This window comes from Eleutherodactylus coqui, chromosome 4 (assembly GCF_035609145.1).
Source record: "Eleutherodactylus coqui strain aEleCoq1 chromosome 4, aEleCoq1.hap1, whole genome shotgun sequence".
Lineage (NCBI taxonomy): Eukaryota > Metazoa > Chordata > Amphibia > Anura > Eleutherodactylidae > Eleutherodactylus > Eleutherodactylus coqui.
In genome coordinates this window covers 33,951,279-33,968,759 of record NC_089840.1, presented here as the reverse complement: position 1 = coordinate 33,968,759, position 17,481 = coordinate 33,951,279, and the positions used below count along the sequence as shown (strand labels likewise).

The 17,481-nt window shown below is 45.2% G+C and overlaps 1 protein-coding gene across 2 annotated transcripts in view; it reads right to left on the bottom strand.

Annotated features, from left to right (window-relative positions):
• The window catches only part of LOC136625185 (interferon-induced GTP-binding protein Mx1-like), a 52,820-nt gene extending 42,171 nt beyond the window's left edge, over positions 1 to 10,649 (bottom strand). Inside the window, exons 1-2 of one of the 2 annotated variants that reach the window (XM_066599200.1) lie at positions 10,573 to 10,649; positions 624 to 885 (exon numbers count right to left, since the gene is read on the bottom strand). In XM_066599200.1, the coding sequence (XP_066455297.1) occupies positions 624 to 689 (66 nt within the window). In that variant the 5' untranslated portion in view covers positions 690 to 885; positions 10,573 to 10,649. The other variant, XM_066599201.1, reaches the window with a different exon arrangement.
• Between the last annotated feature and the right edge of the window lie 6,832 nt (positions 10,650 to 17,481).

Below are 17,481 nucleotides of genomic sequence, written 5' to 3'. Positions count from 1 at the left end.
ATTAAAAGGCAGAATGGCTCGTTTGTGCTCCAAACCCAGTATATGCCCTGCTAGTTCCTCCCACTTGTTACTGAGTGATATTGCCACCTGTTGGAAGCAGTCTTCTCAAAGGGAGTTAAAGGGAACATCCATTGATCCTGAGAACAAAAGTCTTAAAGGTCCCTGAATTAATGGAGAAGCAATCAAGCATGTGCACTACCACTCCTTTTATTTCAATGCGGCTGGTGGAAATAGCCAAGAACTTGACCTTGGCTATATTCAGTAGTCCTATTCCAATGAATAGAGCGGCAGTATATAGGGGACCTTTGGGACTCCAGTTCACAGGATCAATGGGGGTCCCAGTGGTTGGACCACCACCGATCAGATCACCTATCTATCCCCTATGCTGTGAATAGGGCATAACTTTGTTTTGTGGCACAACCCCTTTAATTACTGTAGTTTTTCGTAACCTTGGTGGAATGGGTGATACAACTTTAGGACAATCTTGCTGAATTGGAGACACTTGGGAGGCATGTACATATAATTTTGGTCAACCACCATAATGTTTAAAATTTGAGCTGCGACGATGTGTTAATTCGCCCCAATAAAAATATATATAATATTGAAGGCAAAAATGTACTTACTGTTGTGTCGTCAAGGTCATTCACTGTCAGCTCCTCAGCTCTTGTCCCTTCACTCGGTAGTGACATCGTCAATCAAATAGCAGATACTTGGACTGGAATGCTTCGGTTTCGGCCTGGAGATGGTATTGAAGCTACTGCTGGTTGAGTGATGGTCTATGACCTCTTTATTTAGAGGCGGCTTTGGAGCAATCGCTTGCCTCTAGCGTTTATTTCTTATGGGATGATCTGCAAATATCCTGGTATACCCTACTGGCAATATGTCCTGTGTGATAACAACAAGTAGAGTACAATAATTTTATAAGTTAATTATAAGCTCTAACAGAAACGTGGATACAGCAGTCTGACACGGCCTGCCCTGCTGCACTGTCTTACAATGGCCTGCAGTTCTCCCATACTTCAAGACCGGAAGATAGGCGAAGAGGAGTAGTAGGTGCTCTTCACTGCCCACAATGCACCTTCCAGGTCATCCCCCCGGTACCGTCACTCACTTTCCCATCATTCGAGGTACATGCCCTACGGCTTTTCCGGCCGCTGTCCATACGAGTAGCAGTTATCTACTGCCACCCAGGTGCTCCTCACCTGTTTCCGGACTACTTTGCCATGTGGCTTACCCACTTCCTGCGAAATCCCAGCCCTCATCCTAGGAGACTTCAACATCCATACTAACGACCCCATCTGTCTCTCAGCTTCTATCGCTCACCTCCTCCTTCGGTCTCTCACAACTCACAGCCTCACCCACTCACAGGGATGGCAATACCCTGGATCTGGTCTTCTTCCATCTCTGCTCTGCTTCTAACTTCACTAACTCTCCCGCTCTCAGATCATAAACTCCTCTCTTTCTCCGTCAAGCTCCCTAGCATCTCTCCAGACCCCCCTATCTACCCTACATATGGGAACATTCAGGCTGAGTCTTTACAGTCTTCTCTGTCCCTTATCTCTCTCCTCTCCTGCCCCAACCTGGCTGCCACACATTACAACACCACTCTCAAGCATGCCCTGGATGAAGCAGCGAGTCCCGTAATCCAAGCCATCCGATGTAGACCGCGACAACCCTTGCTCACGCCTCAAACGCAATTTATCCGACTGTGCTTTAGGTGTGCAGAACAGCTGTGGAGGAAGTCTCAAAAGTCTGAAGACTTTCTCGGCTTTAAATTCATGCTCAGAAGATACAACCTTGCCCTCCACCAAACAAGTCTACTTCACCTCTCTTGTCTCCTCACTATCCCATAACCCTAAAAAACTCTTTGATACTTTGTACTCCTTTCTCAGCCCAAAACTGCAGCTCCCCCCCCCCCCCATGACAGATTTCAGTGCTGAAGAGCTGTCTGCTTACTTCAAAAAGAAAATTGATAACATCTGGTAGGAAATAACCTTCCAATCCCACACTAGCCATGAGTCTAGTCTCATCAGTACTGCATCTAGCTCCTGTTCACTCTCCGTACTTAGACCAACAACAGAAGAAGAAGTCTCCAGACTGCTTTCCTCTGCTTGCCCCACCACCGGCGCAAGCCACCCTCTCCCCTCACACCTCCTCTGGTCCCTCTCCCTGGCGGTCATCTCCCACCTCACCACTATATTTAATCTTCCTCTGACCTCTGGCAATTTATCCTCCTCACTCAAACAAGCTATCATATCACCGCTGCTAAAGAAACTGACCGATGCTGTCAACTATCTACCCATCTCCAACCTTCCCTTCATCTCCAAACTACTAGAACGCCTGGTTTACTCCCACCTTATAAGCTGTCTCTCAGAAATCTCTCTTCTTGACCCTCTACAGTCCAGTTTCCACCCCCTACACTCAACAGAAACCGCCCTGACTAAAGTGTCAAATGACCTCCTGACGGCCAAATCGAGGGGTGAATACTCCCTACTGATCCTCCTCGACCTATCTGCAGCATTTGACACTGTTGACCACAAACTCCTCCTCAGTATGCTTTGCTCCATCGGCCTAAAGGACACTGCCCTCTCCTGGTTCTCCTCCTTCCTATTTGACCGCTCCTTCAGAGTCTCCTTTGCTGGCTCTATTTCCCCTTCTCCTCCCCTCGCTGTTGGGGCCCCGTCAGGGCTCGGTCCCCGGCCCCCTCTTCTTCTCCATCTACACAGTCCCCATTGGACAGACCATCAGGAGATTTGGCTTTCAGTACCATCTCTATGCTGATGATACCCAGCTATACACCTCCTCCTGTGACATCACAGCAACATTCCTCCAGAATGCCACCGACTGTCTGCTGTTTCTCTACCTAAAACTGAACCACTCAAAAACTGACCTTCTCCTGTTTCCGTCCTCTACTAACCGACCTCATCCTGGCATCTCCATCTCAGTGTGTGGCACCACCATAACTCCCAGACAGCACACCCACTGCCTTGGGGTCATATTCGACTCCGATCTCTCCATCACCCCCTACATTCAATCTTTTGCCCTAGCATGTCAACTGCACCTCAAGAACATCACAAGAATACGCCCTTTTCTCACCATGGACACGCTAAAAATGCTCACTATTACCCTCATCCACTGTCGGCTCGATTATTGCAACTAACTGCTAATAGGCTTCCCCTGCTCCAGACTCTACCCCCCTATCCTAAATGCGGCAGTCAAGCCCATCTTCCTGTCCAGCTGCTACTCGGACACCTCTGCCCTGTGCCAGTCACTGCACTGGCTGCCCGTCAAACACAGAAAGTAATTTAAACTCACTACCCTCATCCCTCATCCACAAAGCACTCCATAGCACCGCCCTACATTGCTTTCCTCATCTCAATTCACCACCCAGCCTGCGCCCTCCGCTCTCCTAACGAAATCAGACTAAGTGCCCCTTCCATTCCCACCTCCAAGACTTCTCCAGAGCAGCACCTGTCTTCTGAAACGCGCTACCAAAAAATATCCAGGCAATCCCTGACACACTAAACTTCAGGTGTGCTCTAAAAACACACCTCTTCGTGGAGGCATACCATATACGCTAAACCACACCCTCGGTACTCTGACTGATAACATGCTCCCTGTCTTACTGACTGCAGTTCCTGCTAGCCGTAATCAACTGGCACCTGCAGTCATACCGACTCTGTCACTATACGGCCTGACCATTGTGTATGTGTGTAGCATCCCTCACTCTCCACCTCACCATACCGTGCACATCTCCAGCCGCCATACCTTCTGTATCACCCCATTATCTGTAGTATGTAAGCTCGTTGGAGCAAGCCCCCTTATCCCTACTGTTTCCATCAACTGCTTACTTCATGTAACCGTGGTCTTGTTTTATTTCCCCTGTCTTGTGCGGAATATGTTGGCGCTATAGAAAAAAAGATTATTATTATAAGAGGATGTGTTCAAGTAAGATGGAAGGTGGCCCTCGGATTTCTTTCTTCTGATGACCCCAAGGAGTCCAAATTCAACATTGGTCTGGAGTACCTATGATAACGTTGCATGGTCATAGGGACACAGGGGCAGTATTTGAGTAAGAATTTCCAACATAGGGCAATGCAAGTGCAATTTTACCTGTTCCATGTATCCTGTATACCCACAATCTAAACATTATAAGTAAATTATGCCACCTGGATTTTTTGCTCTGGAGGAATTGGTATAACCACACATTACATTGGTCTCAAGGGAAACAATGTAATGCAACATTTACCATGCGGGGGCACTGCAAAGAAATTTAATGCTTGCCGTAGGTCGCTGTTTTTCTGATGCAGAGCCCTAATTCTTATGCACAGACCTAGTTATTATTCTCATTTAATTGCCGCCACTAGAGGGAGCCCATCTGCTAGCTGCATACATTTCATATACTTGTCTCTATAACATGACATTACATATGATGTAAAGGCCCCTTTACACACAACGATTATCGCTCAAAATTCACTCAAAAGCCATATTTTGATTAATAATCGTTGGGTTCAAATGTGCCCATCATTAACTTTTCTGCCTAACAATGATTTTCAGTTCGGCATGAAATCCATTGTTCGGCAGAACAGCTGATAAGACGGAAGACGGACCGCATGCTGTATTCTGCCCGGGAAGCGTTGATTACATTGCCTCAGCTGTCAGCCCCAGGGCAGTTATTGATTCATTCCTACTACCTCATAGGATGTTAACTAGATATGAGAGGGAGGGATGGGATGATCTCAGAGGGAGGGATGGAATGATCTCACAAAGTGACCCTTTATTACTGATAGGTTTATATTGTGTGATTCAACTGGGTCTCTGTGTGAATTGTGGCCATATCACTCAGACCGCACAGCATAATTATGCCCCAACACTCTCCATTGATCCCTCATAGATGATGTTTAATATAATGATGTTAATATCATCAGATGGATCAATGAATAATGGCAAACTATCAGAGGCTAACTACTGCAGCTATAGACCACCGCTGATGTATAACCTACAATAGAGGTCCCACCAATACCGCTGCGTTAAGCTACAGCACCCGGATTTTACCTAATGCAATATGCCAAAGGTGTTGCAGCAATTCACTATAAATGCTGCCAGCCAGAGAACAATGTGTGGGTAGATATATGAAGCAGGTGATTAATGTACACCACCTGTCCCCCACCTAACTTTGCTCTCGCTCTTATAGTAGCTTAATGCAGTACTAAGCCCCTCCGGACCCTATATCTAAATAAGACTCCTCAATAGTCAAATGTAACCTCCATCTAACCCCCCTATTCTCTCTAAAAGTCAGCCGATATTCAGGATTGCCATTGCTGACTGTGAGAGAACTATCTGTCTCTATCTCCTCTATCAACACGTTTCCTCAGTCAGATATCCCTACGACTGACTCATCAGGATAGAGTTATTAGCTACGAGATGTACACTTTATATCTGAGCCGCAAGGGCTACATCTCTGGCCTGGGGTCTGAATTTTTTTAGGGGTCTTGTCAGGACTCAATTTATTTACAGCTCTGATTTTCAGTCCTGATTAATTTTGGGGTTTGGATGTATGTAGGGGTTTATTCCAGACATAGTTTACAGGTCTGCTCTGGGACCTGTAGTTATTTTGGCATCTATTTAGAGGTTTGAATTTATTTTGGCGTTTGTCCCAGTGCAATGGCTGAGCTGAGCGCTCCAAAGTGGGGGAGACCATGGGATGATAAGATGGTTGCCACGGGTGGCTCTGTAATCCCTCCCGACAGTGGCGGTAACGGTGCTCTGCTCAGCTGTCGCACTGTGGCACAAATAGCATATAAGGATACATTTAAAATAAACAGTTGTTTTTGTCACGGGTGACGCCAGTACTCCAACCTGAACTCCCAAGTGCAGTGATGGCGAAATAACTTGAGGCGAGTCCAGTAGCTCGTATTAGTAAACTTGGAGCACGCAGCTTTACTTAAGCTTTTGAGATATCAATTGAAATACACTTTGAACTTTGCAGCCTTAAGGATGTAGCAGAGCCGGAAAAGATGCAGTAACTTAACATGTTGAAAACAGTAGATTTGCACTTTACCAACACTTTTCTTCAAAACTTTTTCTCTCTCTCTCAACTTTCCTATAGGTTTCTCAGTAATAATTTCTCCTCAGTGTTGGTTAGCTGATTGGATTGGAAAGGGACCTCGCTACCCTTGCTGGCTTGCTATAACACTGCATAGACAGCTGTACTGCTAATACACCTCCTCCGATCATGACTTGCTGCAGACTCTCCTCAGACTGCTCTGATCCCTCCTTCACTTCCTCTCTCTCTTCCCGCACTTTCTCCTGTCTCCACCCCTTCTGCATAGGGACTCGTGTTAGTGTTTTCCCGCTCTGGACTCTCTCACCAATCAGCGGAGGTGTGACATATAGCCAATAGGCAACCAGCTATTCCCAGCGCTAAGCTCTCAGCTTAGAAAGGGGAGAAACAGGGTTGCTCTGATGCACGGCACCTTCTATGCCTATGGGAAGCGCATAGACAGGCGTGACAGGACCAATGTTAGTGTGGCTATTCTGGAGGACCCACCGGGCCACTACACCAGGGTCTGAAATAATTTGTGCTCTGCATTACTGTATGAGTCTGTGTTTAGTTTGGCCTCTCATCTGTGATCTAAATTCATTTTGGGTTCCAGTCAGGGATATTAATTCATTTTTGGGTCTGATCTGGAGTTTAAATTAATTTAGGGGTTTGGTTGTGGTCTGAATGTATCGTTCAAGTTGTAAGAACTCTGGACAACCTCTTCCCTAGGCAATAGAATAACAAATGGCGGTATACTCACCTCTCCTGCTCCCGTTGTGTTCCACAATGGCGCACGGTCCCCCTCTCTGCTCTCTGTGCCGACCCGTAAACTGGGCGGGACTGCAGCTGCCAATAGGGATCCGATTAAAGAACTGAGTGCCATCACAGGACACAGCGGGAGTAGAGAGAGGTGAGCATGTCAGCATTTGTTATTTGCATGGGGAAGGGGTTATGCAGAGCTCTTACAACGTAGACAACCCCTTTAATGTGGCTTTAAAAGCTGAGGATGGCTGAAATTGCTGAGGTAAAATAAAAGCTGCGCTGTGATTGGTTGCTGTTTGTTATACTGCTGAGGTAAAATAAAAGCTGCACTGTGATTGGTTGCCGTTTGTTATACTGCTGAGGTAAAATAAAAGCTGCGCTGTGATTGGTTGCCGTTTGTTATACTGCTGAGGTAAAATAAAAGCTGCGCTGTGATTGGTTGCCATTTGTTATACTGCTAAAGTAAAATAAATGCTGCACTGTGATTGGTTGCTGTTTGTTATACTGCTGAGGTAAAATGAAAGCTGCGCTGTGATTGGCTGCCCGCTTGAATGGGCACACAAATCTAAGGTTCAGACGGACTAGGCCTAGTGCATGCAATGCCGACGTGTGGGGGCAAACAGTTTAGCTCTGCTAAACTGTCTCCCCCACCAGCTCTCAGCAAGGGGAGGACACGGGGCAGAAGCTAGTGTGCTAAGCTTCCACCCCCTCTCCGCCCCTTGCTGGCAGCCAGCAATGGCAGTGGGTGGGACGGGCGGGAGCTTAGCAACTAGCTCCCACCCACTCCCATTGCAAACAGCTGGCAAGGGGCAGAGAGGAGCAGAGAAGGGGGAGGGAGTTTAGAAGTCATGCTGCTAAACTCCCTCCCACCTCCCTTCTCCGGCAGCTGTCATAGGCTCCCATAAGAGTCTATGCAGCGGCCGACAGATTCCAGCCAGGAAAGATAGTTCCAGGGCTATCTCTCCTGGTTGGTGTAGAAGCGCCCGGCCGAAATGTACTCCGATGCACTATTCTGGCCGGCGCTTTTACGCTGCAGGAATACGCCTATGTGATCTGATGCATTGGAACCCAATGCATCACATGGTAGCGTATATCGGCCGGCCTTGAAAATGGTGGCTGATATACGCTCGTGTAAATAAAGCCTCACATACATGTGTTTTGTAGCGATGATTTTGTAGCCCGTGTGAAACAAGCCTACAGCTATGGCTGCACGGTCAGTTTGCATATGACACAAGTCTTGAGGCAAAAGTTTGCCGTGTAATCCGGACATCAATCATGATGCAAATACTGAGCGGTGTTGTGGTTTGTATCTGCAACATGTCAGTCACAAGAAATCCAAACTGGTGGGATATGGTTGTGGCGACTTGCAAACTTCAATGTGAAAACTTGACTTGTATTGCCCTGTGATGTCATAGGGTTACACTGTGGTCTTTGGCCACATGATCTATGTTGAGGTCACAGTCATAATTTACACATTTTTCCTTTTCTCGTTTTTTCATATTCTATTTCATAATATTACAATTTTTCTCTAACTTCAATCATTCTATCTATTTATCATCAATCATTCTATGTACCATATCTATCTATCTCATATCTATCTCCTATCTATCTATCTTCTATCTATCTATCTATCTATATCCCATATCTATCTATCTATATCTCATATCTATCTATCTATCTATCTATCTATATCTCATATCTATCTATCCAGCTATCTCATATCTATCTATCTACCTATCTCACCTCTATCTATCTATCTATCTCCCATATCTATCTATATATATATATATCTATCTCCTATCTATCCAGCTATCTCATATCTATCTATCTATCTATCTCATATCAATCTATCTATATCTCCTATCTATCTATCTCCTATCTATCTATCTATCTATCCCATATCTATCTATCTATCTATCTATCTATCTATCCATGGCCGCCTGCACACGAGCGTGTCGGATCCGGCAGCGAGAATTCTCGCCGCGGGACCCGACCCGAGAGCCTGCAGGGACGAGCGCGTACTCACCCGCGCCTGGCGGCCCCGGCTCTTTCATGTGCCGGCTGCCGGCGCATGCGCAGACCGGAGCCGGCGGCCGGGTGAGTGCGTGCCCTGCACAAAAATAGGACATGCCGCGGTTTGTTTGCCGTGCGAGATTTCGCGCGGCCAAACCGCGGCCGTCTGCATAGGAGTGCGTATTATAATGCACTCCTATGCAAACTTTCAGTGGCGGAAATCCCGCGGGAAATCCCGCGGCGGGATTTCCGCCCGTGTGCAGGCGGCCTATCTCATATCTATCTATCTCATATCTATCTATCTATCTCATATCTATCTATCTATCTCCTATCTATCTATTATCTAGCTATCTCCTGTCTGTCTGTCTATCTCCTATCTATCTATCTATCTATCTATCTATCTATCTATCTATCTCATATCTATCTATCCAGCTATCTCCTATCTATCTATTATCTAGCTATCTCCTGTCTGTCTATCTCCTATCTATCTATCTCCTATCTATTATCTATCTATCTATCTCCTGTCTGTCTGTCTATCTATCTCCTGTCTGTCTGTCTATCTATCTCCTATCTATCTATTATCTATCTATCTATCTATCTATCTATCTATCTATCTATCTATCTATCTATCCAATCTGTATTTCTGTATGTCTATTATCTATCTATCTATCTATCTATCTATCTATCTATCTATCTATCTATCTATCTATCTATCTCCTATCTATCTATTATCTATCTATCTATCTATCTATCTATCTCCTATCTATCTATCTCCTATCTATCTATTATCTATCTATCTCCTGTCTGTCTGTCTATCTATCTATCTCATATCTATCTATCTATCTATCTATCTATCTATCTATCTATCTATCTATCTATCTCATATCTATCTATCTATCTATCTATCTATCTCATATCTATCTATCTAAGATGCATAAAAGGTTGCACATAAGTGCAAAAAAATGAATCAGCGCTGCTTACAGGGGACTGTAATGGCCAAAAGAATCCACCTGGTGGATTCTTTTGGCCATTACAGTCCCCTGTAAGCAGCGCTGATTCATTTTTTTGCACTTATGTGCAACCTTTTATGCATCTTACTTACAGTGGGTCCTATCTGCAAGTAGGACCCACCAGATCAGCAGCTCTCCGGACCCAGCCCCCCTGGATTGGCGGAACGAATCTTTATTCGGTACATATATACAGGAGTATATATATATATATATATATATATATATATATATATATATATATATATTATAGGCCTACTTGGATGTGGAGGTGATAGTGGGGTTTTCACAGACCTCACTGGTCACCGGGTAAGTTATACCAAGTTTACATACCATCTACTTCCTGTGCATTGGATCCCAGCTGAAGCGCCCTCCCAACACCTTATCTATCTATCTATCTATCTATCTATCTATCTATCTATCTATCTATCTATCTATCTATCTATCTATCTCATATCTATCTATCTATCTATCTCCTATCTATCTATCTATCTATCTATCTATCTATCTATCTCATATCTATCTATCTATCTCATATCTATCTATCTATCTATCTATCTATCTATCTATCTCATATCTATCTATCTATCTATCTATCTATCTATCTATCTATCTCATATCTATCTATCTATCTCATATCTATCTATCTATCTATCTATCTATCTATCTATCTATCTATCTATCTATCTATCTATCATCTATCTATCTATCTACCTACCTACCATCAGGGCAGCTGCAGACACTCACCGGTGTGAAGCCTCGCTGTCCTCCGCCGTCTGCCGCTCAGCAGGGAACCAGCTGCTGTTATCTAGCTTCCTGACTGCAGTCATTGCACGAGAAATGAAAGTGAAACTTACTGAATCAGGCTGCAAGCAGATTTGGTATTTCAGCCGCAGTTCAGTATCAGGGAGCGATTCCAGCGACCTGATTGGTTGTTAGGGATATCCCCCCCTTTGGAGATGTGCAGGAGTGCTACTTCACGAATCGGGGGGGGTGGGGGGGGGTATGGGTTTAGCGTTAGGTTTAGGGTTAGGGTTAGGTTTAGGGTTTGGGGTTAGGGTTTGGGTTTAGGCTTGGGCTTGGTTGCCGACCCTCCTACGGCCGTGCTGCTGGAATCGCTCCCTGCTACTGAACTGCGGCTGAAATTCCAAATATGCATACTGCAAGCCTTCCATTATTAATGTATCTGTCATCATAGTAATTGCTATACTGCTGAGGGCGCCCCCACAGGTGTAGATGCCACATAGCTGCCTCATGTGCGGTCACCATACAAATATTGGCATTGTTATTTGCAGTGTCTTCTCTGTCACATATGCCTTCATCTGTATGCCATCTCTTCATCACATATAAAAAACATTTGGCCCCGTGTTAGTACTCCTTCACACGGGCGATGTGACTTTCGGTCGGCTGCCAAATATCGCATAGGCAAGAGGCAGCCGTGACCAAGCCTCGGCTGCATCTCCCGTTTAACCTCCCGCTCAGACAGCCGCGGCTGCGGTGCATCTACACTCTTTAGGGACTAGCTCTGCTAAACTCCCACCCCCTTCCCGCCTGCGGGCTGCCATCAAGGGGTTGATGCGAGAACTTAGCAGAGCTAGTCCCTCCCCCTCTACGCTCCAGGCTATGGGAGCAGCCAGCAAGGGAGAGGGGGCGTGACTTTAGCACACTAGCTCCCGCCTCTCCCATTGCTGGCAGCCAGCAAAGGGCGGAGAGGTGGAGGGAAGGGGGAGGGAGTTTAGCAGAGATGCTGCTAAACTCCCTCCCACCTCCCTTTTCCAGCAGGTCTCATAGGCTCCCATAGGACTCTATGGGACTAGCCGCCGTACTCCGTCCGGAAGATAGTTTCAGAACTATCTTTTCCGGCAGACCTAAAAGCGGCCGGACGAAATGCTATACACGTATACGCTATCTTTTCGGGCCGGCTGCTGTTATGCAGCGGAAAATCGCCCATCTGGACTCTTTCATCTGGTAGAATGGCGGACAGGATAGCAGGAGCTGAACAGACCACGTTCTGGTCAATGGATTCCATTCGGTGCTGTTCGGTTCATTCATAAAACAAATCGTTCAGCCAGGGGAATCCATTTTTACTGCTGTCATAATGAAGCAGGAGAATGGAATACCCAACAGAGAGAACAGAGCCATAGTGGTCTGTATGTATGTAGGGGGTTAGATCTGGGGTCTGTGTTTAGAGTGTCTTGCATGGGGGTCATTATTTATCAGGCCAGGCTCACATAAATGGGTCAGATTCCACAAGCGTATATCTGCAGAGGAGGACGTGCGTATGACCGCCAAAGCGAAGTGCGTATGGTCGCGTACAATTTTCCGTGTGGATGTACAGCGTATGGACAGTGTATCAAAAGTGAATAATGAAAGCAAGCAGGGAATGACATCAGAAAGTCGCCCAACCCCCTGATAGGTTATTAAAAATATGATTGACCCCTAACATAAGAAAGATAAGGAAACAGTGTAATAAATGTGACATCAGTTATTTGGTTATATAATGTTATGTATTATGGAAATGAAAAATATGTAAAACATTCCGGAAGTTGCTAGTAGAATTTGGATATAGAATCATATGTAAAAAGGTATATTCAAGCGTTTATTTGGATGATGACTTTAAAATACTAAATGTATGATTAATTAGATTTTATTCAGCTATCTTACAAGTCTGAACCCTTGACCAGGTACTGAATACTAAGTAGGTGGCTGAACCAGTTTTAATGTGTAAACTAGAAACAATGCCCCCTCTTTTGATGTGCAAATTGTTGATGGACCTTGAAGATTACATTTCTTCCCAAACAAGAAGTGTAATCTTAAAAATGTACTCAGACAGTACGGAGTCGACCTTTATTATCATATGTAACTGTTTTATGTCCACTTCAAACAGTTTGGCTGATACCTTTTGTTTAGAAGGCTTTTGATTTACAGCCATGTTGTAATCTGTTGGACTGAGGGTTTGGTCACCAAAAGTAGATTGAAACTAAGTAAGTAGATTGAAACTTGGTATCAGGTAACATTTGGAAACGCCTTCTTGCCACCTTGCATATAAACTAGCAAATGTTCAAAATAAACTAGAACTCATGCTGGTTTACTAGACAGTCTGTGTGTAGTGGATTATTATGGTTCTCTATGAGTACTCAATATAATATTTCCTCTTAATTTGGACTCAGGCAACATTCGCATTTTGGTCTGCGTTCCAGACCCCCCACACCCCTAAAAAAAATACCCTTCTATCGCCCAGGTATCATTTTTTTGTGTTGTCGTGGTCAGAGAGGTTCTGAGAGCCTTCAGAACGGGATACTGATCTCTAGGCCAGGATTTAATACACTGACAACCTTGTGGAAAATACAGACATAGCAGCGCCAACATGGAAGTTTGTTGCTCTATATCTATAGCACAGACCGCCTAGCACCCTTCAATTCATGTCTAGCAAAGTCACAGCTCAGACCGACTCATTAACAGAGTAGAACGCCAACGCAGGATGTATTAGCGCTGTTACGCCTTTAGAGAGTGAATGGTGTGATCAAGGAAAGACATCCATTGAAAGGGGATCCTGGACGGAAACAATTTGTCAATGAAAGGGGTCAGAGGGGGATGTCAGGAATCGTTCCAACCAGCAGACTGTGCACAGTGAAGAGCAACTGAATCTAACACTGGTGCTCCAACTGATGTGTCTGAATGCACAACTCTTCGTTCCTTAGCACACATATGCTAAAACAGCAGACCATTTCCAGCGCCATTATGTCTAAAAGGGCAAAACAGCGCAAAAAATTGCATCACTGAGCAGTGGCACACCCTGGGTCCTCTGATAGATGTGGATGAGGGTCTTGATGAATCGCTGCAGTTCTGAAGACCAAAGGAGGTCTGAGGTGCTACTAGATGGAGGTCTCTAATAAGGTGGCCATTCAGTGTATAGTCTACATACATTATTACACCATATATTCATTTCTTATTCATATATTTGGTAACATTGGGGAGTCATTTCACCAAGCCCCACCTTCTTATAAGACTGCCAAGACTTATAAAAAGTCCAACTACCAAGTTGGACTATGGACCCTCCAGGTGTCACAGCAATACTCCTAACAGTACTGATACCGTTACATATGCCTTGTGCCTCTGAGCGGATGTAGCAGCGAGAGAAGGTGGAAGTATGAAGCCGTTTCATGTAGGTCAGGACTGCAAATAATGAGGAGAAATGGACATTCTTCATTATAGGAAAACAAAACTGGAATCCTGCATTCCGGAGAAAGTATGAGAAAGGCGGAGAGCTCTGCCAGGAGGTGTATAATACACGCATTGCCAGAAACATCAACAATCCCCGTTCTGTGGATGACGCAACTCTACTGGCAGAAACAGGAGCCAGTCTGAAGCAGCTGATATGGAACATTAAGCTCTTATTCACATGAGCGTATATCAGCCGCCGTTTTCACTGCCGGCCAAAATACACTACCATTGGATTCCAATTCATCAGATCGCACAGGTGTATTCCCGCGGCATAAAAGCACCCGGCCGGTAAATATAGTGCCAGGTGCTTTTATGCCGGGCAGCAAAGATAGTCCTGGAACTATCTTTGTACCCGGAATACGTCAGCCGCTGCATGGGCTCCTATAGTTTTCTAGAATTGAACGAGGAACGAATCGTGCACAAAAACTGCACTATGTCCGTGCATTTAGACGCAGCGGTTATCGCTCAAAAGATGGTTTTGAGCGTATTTTGAGCAATAATCGTATCTTAATGGGCCTTTGGAATGAAAAGGATAGCAGAAAATCAAGAGGAAAGGTAATGAATGGACATATTATAGTACTAGCTGATTCCCCCGGCTTTGTTACTTTGATACAGGCGTTTACCTGTTGTTTGCATGGAACTATGCACATTATCTGTCCATGGGGGGGGTTTTGACTCAGAAAATTCCTTCAAGATCAGCAGGTGTTTTCGACTGTTCCTGAACCCCACTGAGAGGCTGGATAGACTTGTGTGCATCGGACCTCGGCTGTTTTTGTTTTATGCTTCTGACATTCTTTAACACTGTGTGCTGAGCATGTATGTCGGGTTTCATCATATGGAGCAGGTCCGGAGCCGTGCCAACACCATATATAAGACAACCAGTAATGTGGACAGCGCTCCACAGTATGAGATAAAGGATTAGCCTCCTGTGGGTCCAGGAGAGCTGGCTTGGGGATGTATGCCTGCATGCAAACACGTGGCACTGTGCTGAAGTATACCATAAGTAAAAACAAAAAAAAAAACCCTGCCCTTCTTAAAGTAGGCATCCGAGGTTTACCACCAAGATTGTCAGGGCCAGATTACAGAGCGTGCCAGATTTGGAGTCGTAAGGATTTTTTCCCCTAATATGAGGAAAATTGGCTTCTTCCTCATTGGGTTTTTTTTGCCTTCCTCTGGATCAACATTGCAGGATACTAGGCTGAACTGGATAGATACAAGTCTTTTCTCAACCTTCTATACTATGTTACTATAAGCGGCAAATACTCTAAGGCCTCATGTCCACGGGGAAAATCAGGCCCGCTACGGATTCTCCATGGAGAATCCGTAGTGGGTCCCTCCTGCCCCGCGGACATGAGCGCTTAAAATAAGAATTAACTTACCCACAGCGGACCGGGCAGATCTTCTCTTCTTCACGGCCGGATCTTCTTTCTTCGGCCGGCGGATGTGCTCGTGCACATCTGCCCCGCAGAAGAAAGAAGATCTGGCCATGAAGAAGAGAAGAACTGCCCAGTCCGCTGCGGGTAAGTTATTTTTTATTTTAGATCTCCCACGGATCTGGACGGGTTCCATAGAAGCCTGCGGGAGCCGTCCCCGCGGGAGACCCGCACGAAAATGGAGCATGTCACGTTTTTTTTCATGCTCCATTTTTTAAAAATTCCCTTTTATTGACCATCCGCGGGTATTTATCTACCCGCGGATGGTCAATGCATCCCTATGGGATGCGGATCCGCATGCAGGTGATCCGCTGCAGATTTTAAATCCTATTTTGCCCGTGGACATGAGGCCTAAGGCCATCATACTCCTCAAGATGACTCACAGCAGAACTCAACTACTTATCTCAAATCATTGGCTTGAATTCCAAAGACCTAATCAGTGTTGTCCGCCGACTGGCTAGAACTGATCTTTAGGCAGAGTATAGCGGTATTTTTAGTGCACTGTACTGAAACATTATTTTGACAATTAGTTCTATAATTTTCAACCTGATTTTCTCAGCTAGTTCTCCTTTGCCAAGGGTCCTCCACAGCTTGGATCCAGCCCTGTCTGTATAATATATATATCACTAAGTTATATTAGTTACAGTGTGGCCTTTTGCCTATTTGTTTAGATAGAAGGGAGCAGTAAAGTTCCGAAAATTGCCCATCACTCCTCTAAAAATAAATTCAATGTTATGCAATTACAGGGAGAGTGTTTATCCTTTACACCAGTGTTTCCCAAACTGCAGTCCTTAAGACCCCCCAACGAGTCATGTTTTCAGGACTTCCTTATTATTGCAGGGGTGATATGATTATTGTCAGTGCCTCAGAAATTGCAACAGGTGTGCTCTCTATAGAATATCCTGAAAACATGAGCACTGCTACATCCGACGGGCACACCAATGCACCATGCCTCAGCACAGACATAAGGCTGCATTCACACAAACGCCGTAAGCACACCCAATGCATACTGAACACCATGGTAAAACTGCAAACTGGTCTAAAGGGCACACATAACATATCCCTACTCTAACGGGACAACCCCCATGTGAAAACCTGCTTGCAAGCAGGGGGATCGTCCCGATAAGGACGACCCTGTGCTGGAACCTAGAATCCTACCTATCCCTGGATGGCAAATGAACCACAGCAGCACAGGATGCAGCTCGCACCAACTCACAGAACAGGACTGTTCATACCTGATGTCTGGTAACCTACGCAGACACTAAACATGTCGCTGTTCACACCAACATCCCAGGGATTTTCACGCAAGACAGAACAGGAACTGTTTATACATCTTGTCTGGCGCCTGCACAGATCCAATTAACACAACACTGTTCACACACGTCTGGCTACCTGCACAAACACACACCACACATCATGCTTAAAACCAAACCCTAGGGTGACAGAGAAACCCAACACAGAAACCCCAGTCAGAGTTCGCATGCATACAGATAAACCATTGCTAACACAGGGGGCTTCACACCAAGGGGAAAGAGTAAGACACCTTACTGACATACAGGGAACAGTGTCAGTCATCACCCATCTGGAGGCCACACCTGTATAAGGGAAAGGGAGAGGGAGTCTGCATATGATACAGACGGGGACTGCAGGTGTCCAGACTGTCCTCAGGTAATGTGAGAGACACACTATAGACTAGACATGCACAAAACCAAGCTTAGAGTGGGATTACCACAGAACGCACAAAAATGATAAAGTGAGTAAAATGACCAGCATCCTGTAATCAGAGAAGCTGGTATTTATATACAGCAGACTAGAGGGGATTGGCTGGAGAAACTGCACACCCAGCCATTATCCATCATTTGGGAAGGTGTGCTCATGGAAACCTGTAGAACCACAAGTCCCAGATGCACAACCTAACACTTTGCAGTTATATTGAATGTCCCATGTATCAATAGTAACGATTTTCAATAATGAGATATAACACGGTACTATACTGATA